Raw genomic sequence first — 16,562 nt, 5'->3', positions numbered from 1 at the left:
ATCAGTATAATCCATTAACAAGTGCCATGAAGCTGTTCCTCTGTTCTAAGGGCTGGGGGTACAAAGTAAGGAAGGAAAGAATCACTATCTCAAGAAGCTTCCATTCTATCAGAAGATATGTATACATCCACACGTATGTTTACACACAGATATAAGTACATATAGAATGATTCTCAGAAATAATGGATGTTAGTTAGATCCATGATAGTTTGGGTGGGGAAAATCAGGAAAGGATTCAAGTAAGAAGGTGATTCTTGAACTGTGTTTTGGAGGAAGAGAAGGATCATATTATGACTGATGTAATTGGGAGTGCATTCCAGACATTAGAGATAAGATGCCAAGATACAAGGAATAGAGAAAAGGATAGTTTGGTTGGGCATTTACAGCCTATAATGGTTCTTTTTGTTATTCAGTGGTTTTAGTTGTGTCCTACTTGGCATAATCCCATTTGGGATTTTTTGGTTAGAGATTCTGGAGTCATGTCCTTTTCCAGTTCATTTTACAGATGAAGAAACTGAGGCAGAGTGAAGTGTTTTTTCCAGGTTACACAACTAGGAAGTATCTGAGGAAGATGAGTTTTGGACTTGGCATTCTATACTCTGTGGCACCTAGCTGTCCCCCTTACTATTATTTCCCTTTCTTAAATGTTCTGATGTTAATGCTATCCCTACATATTCCCTGGTGTTTAGTGATTTGCTTTTATGCATTTCACCCAATGTTCCCTCTCCTTCACCCCCAGCAGGTTTCATATTATTAACATGAAGTGTCAGGACCAGATTTGTATCCTGGTCACAGATGGTGAAGGGACTGGGGAGATCATCTACTCTAACCTGCTCCCTTGGTAGATGAGACAGTTGATGTGTAGACAGGATAAGTAATTTTGCCAAGGTCATACAGCCTAGTGAGTATCAAAACTGGGACTTCAAACCTGGTTCTCTACCAATCCAGCACCTCTTTTCAAAATAGCTCGTCATTTTTGCCATTTCTAAGATTGATATATCTCTTCTACTTTGTTCAACTTTTGATGTCTTCTTATCTCCTTAGGTAGATGAAAAGCTAATTAGATTTAGAACCATGTTTTATGCTCTTTGGTCTCACCTTTGTTGCTTAGTCCAAGACTTTCATGAACCAAAAGCCATTGAGTTTAACTTATAGCTGAACAAAAGACAACCCTATGAATGTGAAAAATGTAATAAAGAATTTAAACATCAAAGCTCATCATGCTAGTCAGTAGAGAAGCCACAAAGAGAAGAAATTCTGTCAGTGTAGTTAGTGTGCTAAAGACTTATTTGGAGAACAGTCTTAAATGTTCATAGTGTCCATGAATGATGATGATGATCCAGAGAATGTCTTGTGATATGGATTTTAAAGGTTCAGAGACAGTATATGTATTTTCCCCTTGATCTAAGACTTTAAAAGTTGTGTCAATTTAAGAGAGATATGGGGCTCCTGGCAAAGAATTTATGGTAATACAATACTGTATTACTGTATATTTCTGTATACTGCCCTCATCAGGAGGACAAAGCCAAATAATCTGATGTTGCCACAAGGGGAGCTCACTAATGAATTTTCAGCTCTTCTAATACCCAATTCAATTCTTTTTTCTGCTCTGTCCCACTATATGCAGTAGTAGCATTTTTACACCTTCCCCCTTCTCCCTGCCCCAGTTCCTGGTAGCTCAAAATGTTCCAGAAACATTAGCAAATTATCAGCAATAATAATGATGGCTCACATTTGGAAAAAAAATTATGGTATGCAGTGTACTTTTCCTCACAAGAGTCTTGTGAATTAAGTAGCTCAAGTTATATCCATGTTTTATACATGAGAATAGGGGAGCTCAGAGAATGGAAATCTGCCTGTTTTCATGGCTAATGAGAGCCAGAACTGGGGCTCAGACCCAAGTTTTTGTAGCTCATAATCCATTAAGACTGTATTGAATTTACCTCCCTGATTTATTATTTTTAAATATCTCTTCTGTGTTTATATTCAACATATTACCATGAAATTAAACCCAGACACTAAATTTTCCCATGCATAGAAGAAAGCTCAAGGACAGTTCACAGAAGAGAGAGAAAAGATTGATCCAGCTCAGAGCACATCTTGTTTTACTGTGGGAGGATTCTATCTCAGGAGTGAGAGGAGGACAATCTAGATCATGGGTTCTTAATTGGACACATTTGAACTTTTCAGAAAAAAATTTGATAACTGTATTTCATTATAACCAATATTCTTTATAATGATATATATTTTATTTTATGCATTTAAAAGAATTATTTGGAGAAGAGGTTCTGTGATCATACATTAGAGTCTTGCATTGAGAAGAAAGTTAGACTAAAATTTTTTTTAGGTCATAGGTGCTTCTGGTAGAGCCCATGGACTCTTTCTTAGAATCAGGTTCTTAAATAATTGAAAGGAATGTTAAATTTCAGTTAGAGGGGTGGCTAGTTGGCGTAGTGGATAAAGCACCGGTCTTGGAGTCAGGAGTACCTGGGTTCAAATCCGGTCTCAGACACTTAATAATTACCTAGCTGTGTGGCCTTGGGCAAGCCACTTAAACCCATTTGCCTTGCAAAAAATCAAAAAACAAAACAAAAAAAATTTCAGGTAGAGATTAGTGAAATTGAGATGTAGTTTTTTTCTCTAGCCAAGTTTATGAACACCTTGAAATCTATCCCTTGAATGAAGACCCCCTGGACTAGAGGATCTCTGGGGTCCCGGATAATTATTAGATTGTATGACAACTCTTTCAAGTTGGTATCATGAGTATCTTGGTTGGTGAGGATTACCTGGGGTGTGTCCTGGGAACCATTTCCACCAGGGTACAGGGTGGGTCACCAGGTGTTTTAAATGGACATGCAGAAACATGACTGGAGGATAGGTCTAGTACACAGGTGTTAAAGTTGTAGAAGGCTGTCTCTAGGGGAATGGATGGACAAAATCTGCTGACTCTGTGTGTGTGTGTGTGTGTGTGTATGTGAAGGCTGTTGAACTCTATTCTTTCTATTCCTTGAAGTTTGGGAGTTGCCAAGAGTACATTATGACTTGAATGTCAAACTTCTCTATTCTCCTTCACTAATATGAAAGGGAAGCAGGAAAGGTAGTTGTGTGGCATGTCTGACTTTGAAAGAGGAGGTGTGAGAGAGAGAGAGATAGAGCTGTGAAATATGGAATGGCTCTTGAGGGTATGAGCAGGGTTTAGGTCACTGGGTTGATAACCTCTATGATGCCCAGAAAATGATCATCTAATTTTGGGGAGATCATTTGGAATAGTACAGTGCCTAAACATATTTTATTTATATGTGATACAATAAATATTATATTATTGGACTTGCAAGATTTCCTCTATGGGACTTTAACTTGTCGATTTGAATTATATAGGCTACCCCAGTCAGGAGTAGTTTGCTCATTGTACTAACTTGGCTATCATCTTATCCTGACAAAAGCAATACAGGACTATCTGAATATGTATGGTATGCCGGGCTGGGTCTTAGAAGTAAATCATAATATCACTGAGATGTCTGATTGTGCACTGGCCCAAGGGATCTTTCATGAGCTTCTGAAATTAAATTCAACATATATTAAGCACCTTCTCTGTGGAAACTATGCATTACCTAATTCAAATGGTATTATGATATATTTTTCTAATATGTTCTGACCATATCTTAAATCCCTAACAATTAGAACTCTGAAGATGGTATGGAATGGTTTGGAAAATCATGAGTTCCCTATTACTGGGAAACCACTTGTTGGAGGTTGTTGGAGGGTGGATTCCTGCTCAGGTTGTAGTTGGACTAGATCATTGGTGTCAAACTCAAAACAGGAATGTTGCATATTAACTTTAAAATCCATACATTAGGGGCAAATAGGTGGTGTAGTGGATAAAGCACGGGCCCTGTAGTCAGGAGTACCTGGGTTCAAATCTGGTCTCAGACACTTAATAATTACCTAGCTGTGTGGCCTTGGGCAAGCCACTTAACCCCATTTGCCTTGCAAAAAAGAAACAAACCTAAAAACAAAATCCACACATTAACATTATCCATGTGATAATGCATTTATATTTTTTTGGTTAAATATTTCCCAATTACCTCTTTTTCAGGTTCTTTTTTCAGGACTCCCAGATTTCTGGGGGAGGATATGAGATTTATACCTCTGGACCAAATGATAACTGAGGATTCTTTTAAGGCTGAGATTTAATAATTCTCAAAATCGAAAGAGCATTGGATTTGGTTTGCAAGGTCCTCAATGTGCTATTTACTACCTGTGTGAAGTAAACCAAATCATATAAACTCTTTGATGCCTCAGTCTCCTCATCCTTAAAATTTAATGAGTAGGGCTGGAAGATTTCCAGGGTACTTTCCAGCTTTGTCTAAGATCTTTGTTGTTTTTGTTTGTTGTTGTTTATTTTTCCTTCTGGAAGAGCACCAGTGATAGATATCACAGGGTGATATCTTGACTTGTGAGTAAATTGGATTTAAGTGAGGAAGAGCTCCAAAAAGTCATCAGCCTCACCCTCTCTTCCAAAGTCATTGGGGTCCAGTGGCAGGATGTTATGTTAAGATGACTGTCAGTGGCCCATACTGTTTTCTCTTAGCCAGATTAACTAGATATAAGCCTCCTAGTGGGTTATTTGGGTATACATAAGATCCAGTGTAGTCACTTCCAGAAGAAAAGGAAGAGTTAGCAGTCCTGGATGTGCCCATGGAGGATAAGCTTTGTCAAGTTTCTTTGCGTCTGGAAGGACTTTGAGTAAGACCCACTGATTTCTGTCACCGAGGAGCTGCCTAGTTAAGTGTCAGAAGGCTCCTCACCAGTGGGCCAACCACTGGCTGTTGAATGTTTCTAGCCATAATTATCTGCTGAGGGCTAGAGGAACTGTTATCAAGGTCAGTTGGTGAAGTACTCAGAACAAGTATATCATGACTCTTTAGAAGATTTAGCCATAGCATATTAGCAGTGTTTTTGCAAAACAAAAAAGTGGATCAGTGGAAAGAATGTTGCTTTTATAGGGGCAGAGGACTGAGTTCAAATCCCAGCAGATAGCAGTCCATACCTACCTGTCCATTCTGGGAAATACTTATCAATATGGGCTTCCATAAATCCTCCACAGTGGGGTTTGCTTACTAGGAAAAAGATATCTTAACATCACCTAGACTCCAACAGACATACAGGTTGTTCACTGATTATTCCTCAGTCTTATCACTTGAAAGTCCATTTCTTTTGGTCAGAACATTTCTCAGCCCACATTTTTTTTGTGGGCTTCTTGAGTAAGTCTTTGCAGATAGCAGGTCCTGGCAATTTGTGGTACATCCATGGCAAGCTCAGGATGGCTCCACAAATATGCAAAGTCGTATTGGCAGCCACTCCAGAGGGTTTGTAAGCAATGCTAATGGGTGGGCTATGCAAGGGTTAAGTTGTATTATATTGGCTTTCTAGCTTCTGATTCAAGACAGTCTCCAGGAACTCAATCCAATTTAACAAGCATTTATTAAGCTCACTTACTATATGCTTAGAGCTACCAAACAAACTGGGCCATACAAACACAAAAAAAGGAAAGCAAACCCTGACTTGTAAAAGCTTACCTTCTACTTGAAGACAGGGGCTGGAGAGACTTCTGGAGGGATCACAAAGCCCTCCTGTACTCAACAGGGAGAATGGGCTCTCAGAGGGGAGATAAGAGCCTTGTAAATCTTGGAAAGATCAAGAAGATGGTAAGGTAGAAATTGGACAATGAGGAGTATATCTCAAAAGGAAGAGTTGTACCTATAGAAAATTTTGTATTATATCATTTTCATGAGTTATCTTAAGGCCAACTGGGCTGCCATGGGGGAAGAGAGGTGGTCTAGCTTAGTTGACTGGAGTGCAAATTACTTTGACAAGGCTTCAGACCATGAATCCAATTCAGTAAACATTGTTACCCACCTCCTGGACACTGGGAAGAATACCCAGTTTAGCTAAGATATGCTCTCTTCCCTTGAGGAATCCCTTGGTATCATGGAAGCTGAACGGGCATCAAGAAAGGTTTCATGTAGACAGTTGCACTTGAGATGTACCACAAATTTCCAGGACCTGCTATTTGCAAAGACTTATTCAAGAAGCCCACAAAGAATGTGGGATGAGAAATGTTCTGACCAAGAGAAATGGACTTTCAAGTGATGAGACTGAGGAATAACCAGTGAACAACCTGCATGTCTATTGGAATCTAGACGATGTTAAGATATTTTCTTCCCATTAAGCGACTGAAGGAAATTAGGGGTTCTGAGAAGTATTCTTTAGATGAAAAAATATTCAAGATATGGAGGACAGTCAGTGCAATATTCAGAGGTGGGAAATGGAGTATCATGTAAGAAGCAGTAAGCAGGCTAGGGTGGCTGAATTACAGTAAGAGTGGAGGGGAGTGATGCATAAGAAAACTGGAAAAGTAGGAAGGGCAGAGCTTGGGAAAAATTTAAGTGATAGAAAGAGGATTACATATTTGATCCTAGAGGTAATTGGTGTATGTTGAGTAGGGACCAAGGTAGATCTGTACTTTAAGAAATTTACTTTGGCATTTTGTGAAAGGGACAAAAGAGGGATCCAAACAAAATATTCCAGGAAAATGGCAGGAGAGAGTGTTTATGTTGTAGTGAACTGATTTCAGATGCTCTCTCCAACAATATAGGGTATCCAAGAGAAGAAGTTGCCTAAAGAGACCAAATAACAGTAGTTTATGCATATGTAGTACATTGCATTAAATTGAATGAATTTATTTGCCAATACAAAAATATCACCTAGTAGTGAGCTGCATTGATCAGCCCGAGATCTTACTTGACAGATGCACCGTTTCTTGAAGAAAGATAGGTATATCAGGAATATTTTATTGTTGTTGTCGTTGTTGTTATAGTTGTTTGTCAGCATTCATTTAGTTAAGTTTGCAAGTGCCTTAAATACCCTGTGTAATTTTTCTCAATAACTCAGGAAGTAGGCCTTCTTACTATCTTCATTTTACAGTTGAGAAAATAGATAAATAGAAAAGTGATTTCCTTGAAGTCACACAGCTAGTAAATTTTTGAATTTGAACTCAGATCCTCTTGACTGAGTTCAATAGTCTATTCATTGTGTCAGTTTGGTAGGATTAGCCAGAGCTTGGCCTACACTGACATAGCCCTCTAGAATTCAGGGTCACCTCCATGCCATGATACAGTATTGGAGGAAAGTTTAGTGCAAATAATAGTCTTTCTTTTATAGAAGTGGAAACTGAGACTCACTGAGCTCATAGGATTTAGAATAGGGCTTAGAGATCTATATCTAGTTTAGTTTATTTTATAGAAGAGGGAGCTCTGGCCTCCAAAGGTTGGAAGACTTGCCAAAGGTCACATATCAGGAAGCTTCTTGAGTTAGGATTTGTACCTAGATTCTTTATTTATCCTTCATTTTCTCTTTTCACTATATCATGATAAATAGTATTAGAGATCTCCAGGATGAATTTAATTTCTGTCCTTTTTCTTTCATTTGGCCCTCTGACAACATGGTTAGAGAAATGAGGGATTAGCTATTTAGGTAACTCCAAGGAATATGTTTGATGCCTCAGGTTAGGAACTAGAGGACAAAGGTTCTGTGGGACTGTCTATGTGCTTCACAGTTTTGATATTGATCAATTAGAAGATTTAATAGAAATTTTTTTCCAATTACACATAAAGATAATTTTCAGCATTCAATTTCCTAAGATTTTGAGTTCCAGATTTTTCTCTTAACCTCTCTTCTCTTCTCCCTCCCCAAGACAGCAAGCAATCTGATATAGTTTATACATGTACAGTCATGTTAAACATATCTACACATTAATCATGTTATCAAAGAAGAATCAGAACAAAAAGGAAAAAACACAAGGAAGAAAAGACAAAGTAATTTAAAAAGTGAAAATACTCTACTGCATTTAGACTTCATAGTTTTTCTCTAGATGTGGAGAGCATTTTCCATCACTTATCTTTTGGAATTATCTTGAATCATAATGTTACTGAGAAGAGCTAAGGCTGTCATCACACAATCATATAAGATTGTTAGAAGATTGAGAAATAATAATGTATAATTCCATATAAGAAGGTTTTAAGATTTATAAAGAATTTACCTCTTAGTATTCCCTATGAAATGTATATTAATACCCATTTTAAGATGAGGAACCTGTGAGTCACAGAGGTGAATTGATTTTCCCAGGATGTTACAGTTAGAATTATTGGGAGCTACTTGGTTCCCAAATTTGAACCCGAATTTCCTGATTCCAAGACCAGAGCTTATTCCATTCGGCTTTCTCAAGAAACCCAATGGCATGTTTGATTATCATAGCACTTGTTCATAGAATTCTATTGATGCTTCATGGGTAGGTACCCTTCTCCAAGAGTTTCCCTTTTTTACAGCCTCTTGGTTCTATCTTGGCCACTGCTTGTTGAAGTTGGTGACTTTATGAAATATTCAGAATTTCTAGAGATTCAGATTGGTTTCTTATATTACATTTGGAAAAAATAGGTAATTATGCTAATGTTGATATGGGGGCAGGATTATCATTAAAATAATTCTAGAGGTTACAAATATTAGCAACCAATATTTCATAAATCTACTGTCTACTGCAAGTGAACGTTGAATGTGGGAATTTTTAACCTTTTTTTTGGAATAGTGCTTTGAAATGTATAACATTTAATACATAGGATCAAAAAAGGATAAAAAAACCCAACTCGTAATTCATCATGGAGGCTAACTGCTTCTAATTAAAGTATGATGACATTTTATTTTTATATTGATAACCCTATGTGAGTGCCATTGATCTATAGAGAAAGAAAAATCAATGACTTCTCCAGTGCCTAGCACACATAGTAGGCATGAAAAAAAAGTATAGAAAAAGGAATGAATGCTTAAGTAAAAAGGGATTAAAATTTAATTTAGTGTTTTCAACAGAAATTTCAAAAGGCAGTATAAATATCAGTTCAGCTTATTTAATGTTTATCAAGCACTTTCTTCACAACAAACCTGTGAAGCAGGTAGAGTGACTAGCAGTGACCCTATATTGTAGGTGTGGAAATTGAAATTCAGAAGAATGAAGTTATATAGTGAAACCAATTATGAACAGGTATCCCTTCCTGCCAACCAAATCATTAATAAATGCTGATTTAACCTCTTTTAATGATCAAGAATCCACCACTTGCAGAGGCTGCCCATCCCATTAGGTGGTGGGGTAGATTTAAATTCTAGCTCTGATACTTACTCTGTATGACCCTGGACAAGTTACAAACTGTCTACCTTAGTTTCCTCATCTGTAAAATGGATATAATATTAATGCCTACCCCAGGATCGTTAGGAAGATTAAATAAGATCATATTTGTAAAATGCTTTGCAAACCTTAAAGTGATATGTGAATGCTACTTATTATCATTATCTTCCATCCATACAACCTAAATATGCTTCTCTGTAACCTATTCCTATTGCTACACTTTCTGCTCTTTGATTTAAGCAGAATAGACCAAGTCCTTTTTTCACATGGTAGTCCTTTTCTTAATTGAGGGTGGCAGTCAAGTCTTCCCTAAATCTTCGTCCATCCTCTGACCTCACTGGGTACTCTCCTCTGAACATATTGTCAACTTCCTTCCTAAAATATGGTACCCAGAAGTGAGTGTGGTACTGTACCTGTGATCTGAGTCCCAGGATAGTGTACAATGGGTCTATCCACTCCCTCATTCTGGGAAGTTTCTCTCCCTTTATTTTTTTTTAGGTTTTTTGCAAGGCAAATGGCGTTAAAGTGGCTTGCCCAAGGCCACACAGCTAGGTAATTATTAAGTGTCTGAGACCGGATTTGAACCCAGGTACTCCTGACTCCAGGGCAGGTGCTTTATCCACTACGCCACCGAGCCGCTCCCTCTTTTTTTTTGAATAGATTTTTTTTATTGATTTACTTTGTTATTACAATGCCTAGATTTCCTGTTCTCTCACTCCCTGATTTGTCCCAGATAGCTATCTAGAATAATAAAGAATTTGTGTTTCTCTTAATGCAATGTTGGGTTTTGTTTCCATGTAACATTATTGATGCACGCTAGATTTAGAATCCATTAATTCACTTCCCCAACCCCAATACCAGATCTTTTTTTCCTAGCCTGACACCTTGCCCCTGTATTTGTGCAATGATTCCCTGAACCCCAAAGAAGAACTTTTTGCCTTTATCTCTGCTAAATATCAATTTCTTACCTTTACCCCATCATTCTAGCCAGCTGAGATTTTTGGGGGGCCTCCTAAATGTCATCTGGAAAATGATCTCTTCCTTTCTTTGTGTTTTCTGCAAATGGCAGATTACTGATTACTGATATTTTTATCAGTGATAAAACTGCTCAGGGTCAGAGGCAGAGACTTCTCTTTTTTTAAAACTGTGAGTTCAGTGATAGCGATTTTATCCAATTTCTTGTTAAAATCCCACTTACCTGTCAAGGAACCTGTCAAAAAGGAAATGAGGTTATTTGAGCCACCTGTCTGGGTCAATTTCCTCATCTTAATAGGAGTATTGAGCTGGTCATTTGTGGAGATCTCTCCTAGATTGTGTATGTTTTTGTTTCCATGGCACATTGTTGATCCACCATGGACGAGAACCTAACCTAGGAACTCTTTTGTCATTCACTTCCTTATCAACTTGGAGAATGAGGCCTTGGTGGCCCTCTGTCCTGGCATGGGACTGTGGAAAGAATCTTAGACTTAGAGTCTAGTTCTGGCTGAGTCATTCAAGGAGCAGAATATAACTTCTCGGATCCTGACTATTGTTAAAAATGTGCATGTAAAATGGCTTTGAAATATGAACTTAGGATTTTAAGACTGGAAAAACGTGGGGATCCCAATGTTTGGAAGGGCCTTTAGAACGTACATCCAGAACGGCAGATCTGGAAGGGACTGGTGAACCCAGAACATTGAATGGTAGAGCTAGAAGGGGTTCTAGCACGTACGGTTTTAGAATCTATGGACATGGAACGTCGGGACTGCCAGGGAACATTCGGATCCAGAATACAAAATGTCAGATCTGGAAGAACTTGAAAGCCCCCGGGAGAGTCATCCTGTCGGCCGCCCCAGCCGCCCCCTCGTTTTACAGAGGGAGGAACTGAGGCACAGCCATGCCCCGCCGTAAGCGGCCTCTGCCCCTGGCCCCGGGCCGGGGCGGTGAGCCCCCGCGACCCCCCGCAGCCTCGTTCCTCACTTTGGGCGGGCGGGAGGCGGGCTGGGAGGGGCCGCAGCGGATGCAGTGCGGGCGTGTGACTGCGCCGGCGGCGGCGGCAGAGGCAGCGGCGGCGGCGGCGGCGGCGGAGCCCAGCCCAGCCTCCCGAGCCCAGCCTACCGAGCCCAGCCTCCCGAGCCCAGCCTCCCCAGCCCAGCCTCCCGAGCCCAGCCTCCCGGCCGCGGACGCTGCAGGCGCCGGAGCGGAGCACAGGCGGCCGCGGGGGCTCGCGGGGCATGGGAGTGCCGGACTGAGCCGCGCTGCCCGCCTGCTGCTGCTGCCGCTGCGGGGCCCACCGGGGCGCCCCTCCGCCGACGCGCAGACCGCCTCCCCTGCCTGCCCCCACCCCGGGCCGGGGGGCGCCGGAGACAGCCCCTCGGGGCCGCCGCCCAGGGCCGCCGGCCCCGGCCCCAGCCCCAGGCCGGCCTCTGCCGCCCCGTCCGCCCTCAGGATGCCGCGGCGCCCCGGAGCCCGGGCAGCCCCCCGCCCCTGCTAGGCAGCATGGATGGTGCTCTTGCGACGACCTCTACTGCTTCTCTCCGTCCACTGCGGCTGGGCATGCTGAGGAGCCCTGCTGTCAATGGGCGAGGACGCGGACACGCGGAAGATTAACCACAGCTTCCTCCGAGACCACAGCTATGTGACCGAAGGTAACACCCCCGCCGTCCTCCCCCGTCCTCCTGCCCGGGCAGGCTCGGCCTGCCCAGATGCCCTCGGAAGGTCTGTCTGGGGCGCTCGCGGGTGTGGGTGTGAGTGTGCCAGTGTGTGTCCGTGTGTGTCCGTGTGTGTCCGTATGTGAGTGTGTGTGTGTGTGTGTGTGTGTGTGTGGCCCTGCACACCCTGCCCCCCTCCTGCTAGGAGGGATGCGATGCAATCAGGCTGCATTTGCAGGGAGCCAGGAGATTCTGTCATCCTCTGCTCAACTCCGCAGCTGGGGTGAGGCCGGCCGGGGCCGGGCAGCCCCGCAGCCCCGCGGCCTCCCCGGGGGAAGGCGGGAGCCAGGCTCGGCGTACTTGATGTGCCCTAAATGGGGAAAACGGAGGCTGAACTCGATAGCCCCCCCAAACCAGGTGTTTTAAAGTTCCGGGCTGGAAGGCTCTCCCTCCATCTTCCTGTGGCAGCCGGCTCCCAGCCCGCGGGAGAGAATTTTCTGGGCTGCTCCTTCCCCCAGAGGAACGTGGACCTAGAAGAAATCCGAGCTCACAGGCTGTCCATTAGGGATCTCTGTGCCTCCATTCTTTAGGTGTGTTTGTGGATGTGGATGCGTGTGTGTGCTGTGTGTCTATATATATCTCTATATTTTTTTATTCCAAAGCAATCAGTTTTTTGATGGGAGGGGAGAAGACTGTGTGGGTTTAGTCATTGCTGCCCAATATATATATATGGAGGCAAGAGGAACCGGGCAGTTGACAGTGAGCCAGGCCTTCGAGATTTTTTGCTGAGCCAAGTTGCTTGAAAATCAGTAATATGTCCCTGCCCATGCTCTAACAGAGCTCCATGTTGGAAAGCTGAAAAGTTGGTGGCTGGAGCTGGGGCCTTCCCAGGCTTGGCCGAATCATTCGCCTGGGGTAGCCGGCCTCTCCCTATGTAGGTCAGCAACTTCGAAGAATTTGTTTCCTTTGACCTTGTTCAGTGGTAGTGACACCTGTGATTTATGGGTGGCCTTTTTACAAAGGTTTATAACCAAAAGTTCAATGTGGGAATTAGAGGCTGAATCTCTAGGCCTGGTAGCCATTTGATGAAGCTTCAATCCTAGAGCAGGATACTTCCTGCTGCAATCTAGAATTGGATCAGTTGGACTGCCTTTTGCTTCTTGATGATTGTAGGTTTCCCCCATTCAGGAGGGATTATTTTGCAGTACCGAAAAGATATTGCAAGGTGGCTTTTCTTTGTTGGTATTGTTTTAAAGCAATATTACCAGTGTCTTGAATGTGCTCTATCTAAGACAGGCATTGCCAAATATAAATCTGCTAAGAATGAAGTACTCAGTGGCTTTGCAGATGAATATGTTCTGATCATATATACACAGCATAGACACAGTTCTATGCACATGCAATGAATATATGTAATGGAACAATGAATATATGCAATGAATGAGACAGTGTAGGTAAATATGTTCTCATACAATGTATAGACGTTTATATACAGTTAATGTATATATGAATATATTTATACACTCATATTTATGCACTTGTACACAAATATGTACATATGAATAGATAATGTCATAGTGGATCATAAGATTTGGAGTAAGAGGACTATATGACCACTTCTTAGGTTTGTTATAGCAGGGATTCCTTTCAGGGTGGTGGTTAGTCTCTAAAGCTCTGTGATTCTGTGCTTTGGATTAAGGTTCTAGCTGGGCTCTTTATGATCTGTGTGACCTTAAGGGGATCATTTCCTATGTCTTCATCATCTATTCGACTGCCCTCATTTAGTTGACCTCTAGCCAAATTAGTAGCTGAACTCCAAGGTCACTTCCAGATTTAAATTCTGTGACCTTCCTTATAGATATACCTCCACATTCAAAAACTCTTAAATGGAGACACAGACACACTTAGAATCTACATGGAATCTCAGAAAAAAATGTTGACTCTAAGAGACTCGTTTTGTTTTTATTTCCTCTCGATTCCTTTAGCCTCCACAGGAAATAAAAACAAAACGCTGCTGAAGCTTTTGTCAAGATACTGCATGTGACAACGGCAGCCCAGTAAATGTTGGCAATTAAAATCCATGTTCCATTTGCAGCTTTTTCCTGCAATCATGACTCAAGCAGAGCAGAGTCTAATCGTTAACGTGACTGCTGGGCGAAATTCGAGTGCTGTAATGATTTGGCTGATCTGTCACCATAGTGTCTTAGGCTTGAAAACGTCCCTTCCATACCACTTGACATTGCTGACTCATCCCCAGCCCTGGTGCCTTCTGCTTTAGCTTCTGCTCTGAGGAGGGAAAGGAAAAGGAAGGAGAAGCTGCCCACCTGGCCAGCCCAGGGGAATGCAGCCCATTGGAGCTGGGGAACTCATTTCCCTTGTGGCTTTCTTTGGTTCCAGGAGTCCACAGCAGCTTCTGTTGTTTGGTTTAGATGTTTCATCAATGCAGACAGACAGGAGACTAACTGCTCTTTGTATATATTAGACCAGAAGCAGTACAGATAGAGTCAGGAAGCCCCAAGTTCAAGTCCATTCTCTGACCCATACTGGTTGGAACTTCAGGCAAGTCATTTACTTTCTCAATGCCCCCAAACCATCCATATACTGGGCAGATGCCATTCTGCTAGTAAGGACTTTTAGAGGTCATTCCCTGGGACAAAGTTACCCTAGCCTACCTCTGGGAAGAAGGTTGCAAGATTTAAATCTTTTTAATGTCATGAACCCCTTGCCCATCTTGGAAAACTTAGGGACTCCTCAGAATCAAATATTTTTAAAAATTAGATTTGAAAGAAATGCTAAATTTTAGAGGTTGGCAAAGATAAAGATGTAAATTGTTTCTCATCCAAATTCATAGAACCTCCTACATGTATCCCTAAACCTTTAGAGTTCTGTGGACTTCAGGATAAATGCCTAATTAAGGGAAAATTGGTCTCTGCATTTCTCTCATAGAGATTCATCAGGCAGAAACTTCTGATTCAGAGTAAATGTAATGGCAAGAATATTGTTCCAGGAGACAGAAGACCTGGGTTCTAGCTTTTTCTGGGCTCTGATTTTCCCATCTGAAAAATGGGTACAATCCTGTCAATCCTATCTACCTCAAGGATTGTTCATTCATTTAGCAATTATTTATTGTTTCCTGTGTGGAGAGCACAATGCCAATCATTGGGGAAGGAGTCAAGGTAGGTTTGCAGGGGTTGACACGAAAAGAAAAATGGGTTCCTTCCTTTCTAGGAGTAAAATATATTACCTGACTACCACAGAGTTTTAAATGAAGAATAAAAGAAATGAAGGTTGAATGAGGAAATTTCCCTTGGGCTGAGAGCCCAACTTGTATTAAATATAGTTAATATGATAGGAAAAAAAAGAAAGAGTTTTGGCTTAGACTATCATACAATCTGGTCAAAACTAGAGGGATTTTTTTTCCCCAGAAATTTATACTTATATGCTGATCAAAATAAATAAGAATTGTCATATAGCCTTGTCTTGGAAGGCTAGAACTTCCAAGGTTCAAATTCTAGCCTTAACTCATAGTATGTGACCATGAGCAAAATAATTAACCTCCTGGTGCACCAAACAACTGTCCAAGACTGAAAGTGGCAGGTAGGGTAAATTTCTTGGTCTGAAATCACCTATCCAGGTTTTAAAAATAACAATGTAAGTAATTAGTACTTTTCACCCAATTTAATGTCAATGTAATTAATGTTATTGTTAATAATAATGATATTTAAAATTTGTAGATTTTTAAAAACAATTGACTTGTTCCTCAATTCTATGAGATTGACCTAAATCACAGTTTGTGATGAATTCTTTATGACTTCCCCCCTTCCCTTCAATTTATGTCTAATGTCTCCTAAAAAAACCTCCCTCAATTCCTGCTCTTGTCTTTTTAGTGGGGAGTTCTCTTTATTAACGTAAGCTGTCTTCTCTGAAAGAGACCAATTTAAACTTTTCTGATTTTTCCTTCTGAGAAAATTTTGCATTGTTCTCTTTATGTAAAACATGTAAAACATTCCCCATAAGTCATCTGGGTGAAACAAGCATAAACATCTCTTAGAATTATAACTTGTTGCCAGTGGGATCCCATGTTTCATATTTTCATAGACTTAGAAGACAGCTTAGAATTAAGATTGCTAAAACTTGAAGGGATCTTAGAATCTTATACCTAGAAGAGAAATTACAAATTTAGAACACAGAAGGTGAGAACCAGAAGGGACTTTAGGGATCATTTGCTTCAAATTCTCATTTTATACATTGGAAAATTCAGATTCAGAAATGTGAAGTGACTTGCTGAGGCTCAAATTTGGGTCTTGTTCTGAAGTCTTATACAATCACAGTCCTAATTTATAGGTATACAGATAAACTCTGAAGCAAATAGAATTTTCTGATCTTCTAGCACATGACTTCTTAACCTTTTTTATACAGTGAACCATTTTTACAGTCTGTTGAAACTAAGTAAAATCTTCCAAAATGATGGTTTTAAAAAATCTTAATCAGTTAACTTGACAGTTTTCTGTGAGAGGATAATAAAAATAATGATGTGACTTTTTTTTCCTATTCAAGTTCATAGACCCTGTCCGACCCCCTAAAAAAAAATCTGTCCTCAGATTGAGAACCCTTGTTTTAGAACCATAGAACCAGAAAGGACTTTAGAAATCACCTTACCCAAATTTCACTTTTTTTCAATAACTTGCCCAAGGTCA

At 40.9% G+C, this 16,562-nt stretch overlaps 1 protein-coding gene across 5 annotated transcripts in view; it reads left to right on the top strand.

The window, feature by feature from the left end:
- PPP2R2C (protein phosphatase 2 regulatory subunit Bgamma) overlaps window positions 1–16,562 on the top strand; it is a 388,395-nt gene that overhangs the window by 123,602 nt on the left and 248,231 nt on the right. Inside the window, exon 1 of one of the 5 annotated variants that reach the window (XM_074229816.1) lies at window positions 11,683–11,932. The exons of 1 other annotated variant lie outside the window; for it this stretch is intronic. In XM_074229816.1, coding sequence (XP_074085917.1) covers window positions 11,793–11,932 — 140 coding nt within the window. In that variant the 5' untranslated portion in view covers window positions 11,683–11,792. Of the gene's footprint in view, window positions 1–11,682; window positions 11,933–16,562 lie in introns of those variants that run through there. 3 more of the 5 variants (XM_074229818.1, XM_074229819.1, XM_074229820.1) reach the window with 3 other exon arrangements.

Source organism: Macrotis lagotis, chromosome 3 (genome assembly GCF_037893015.1).
Source record: "Macrotis lagotis isolate mMagLag1 chromosome 3, bilby.v1.9.chrom.fasta, whole genome shotgun sequence".
NCBI lineage: Eukaryota > Metazoa > Chordata > Mammalia > Peramelemorphia > Peramelidae > Macrotis > Macrotis lagotis.
Note: the sequence above shows the minus strand (reverse complement) of the source record. Positions and strands in the feature narration are given on the sequence as shown.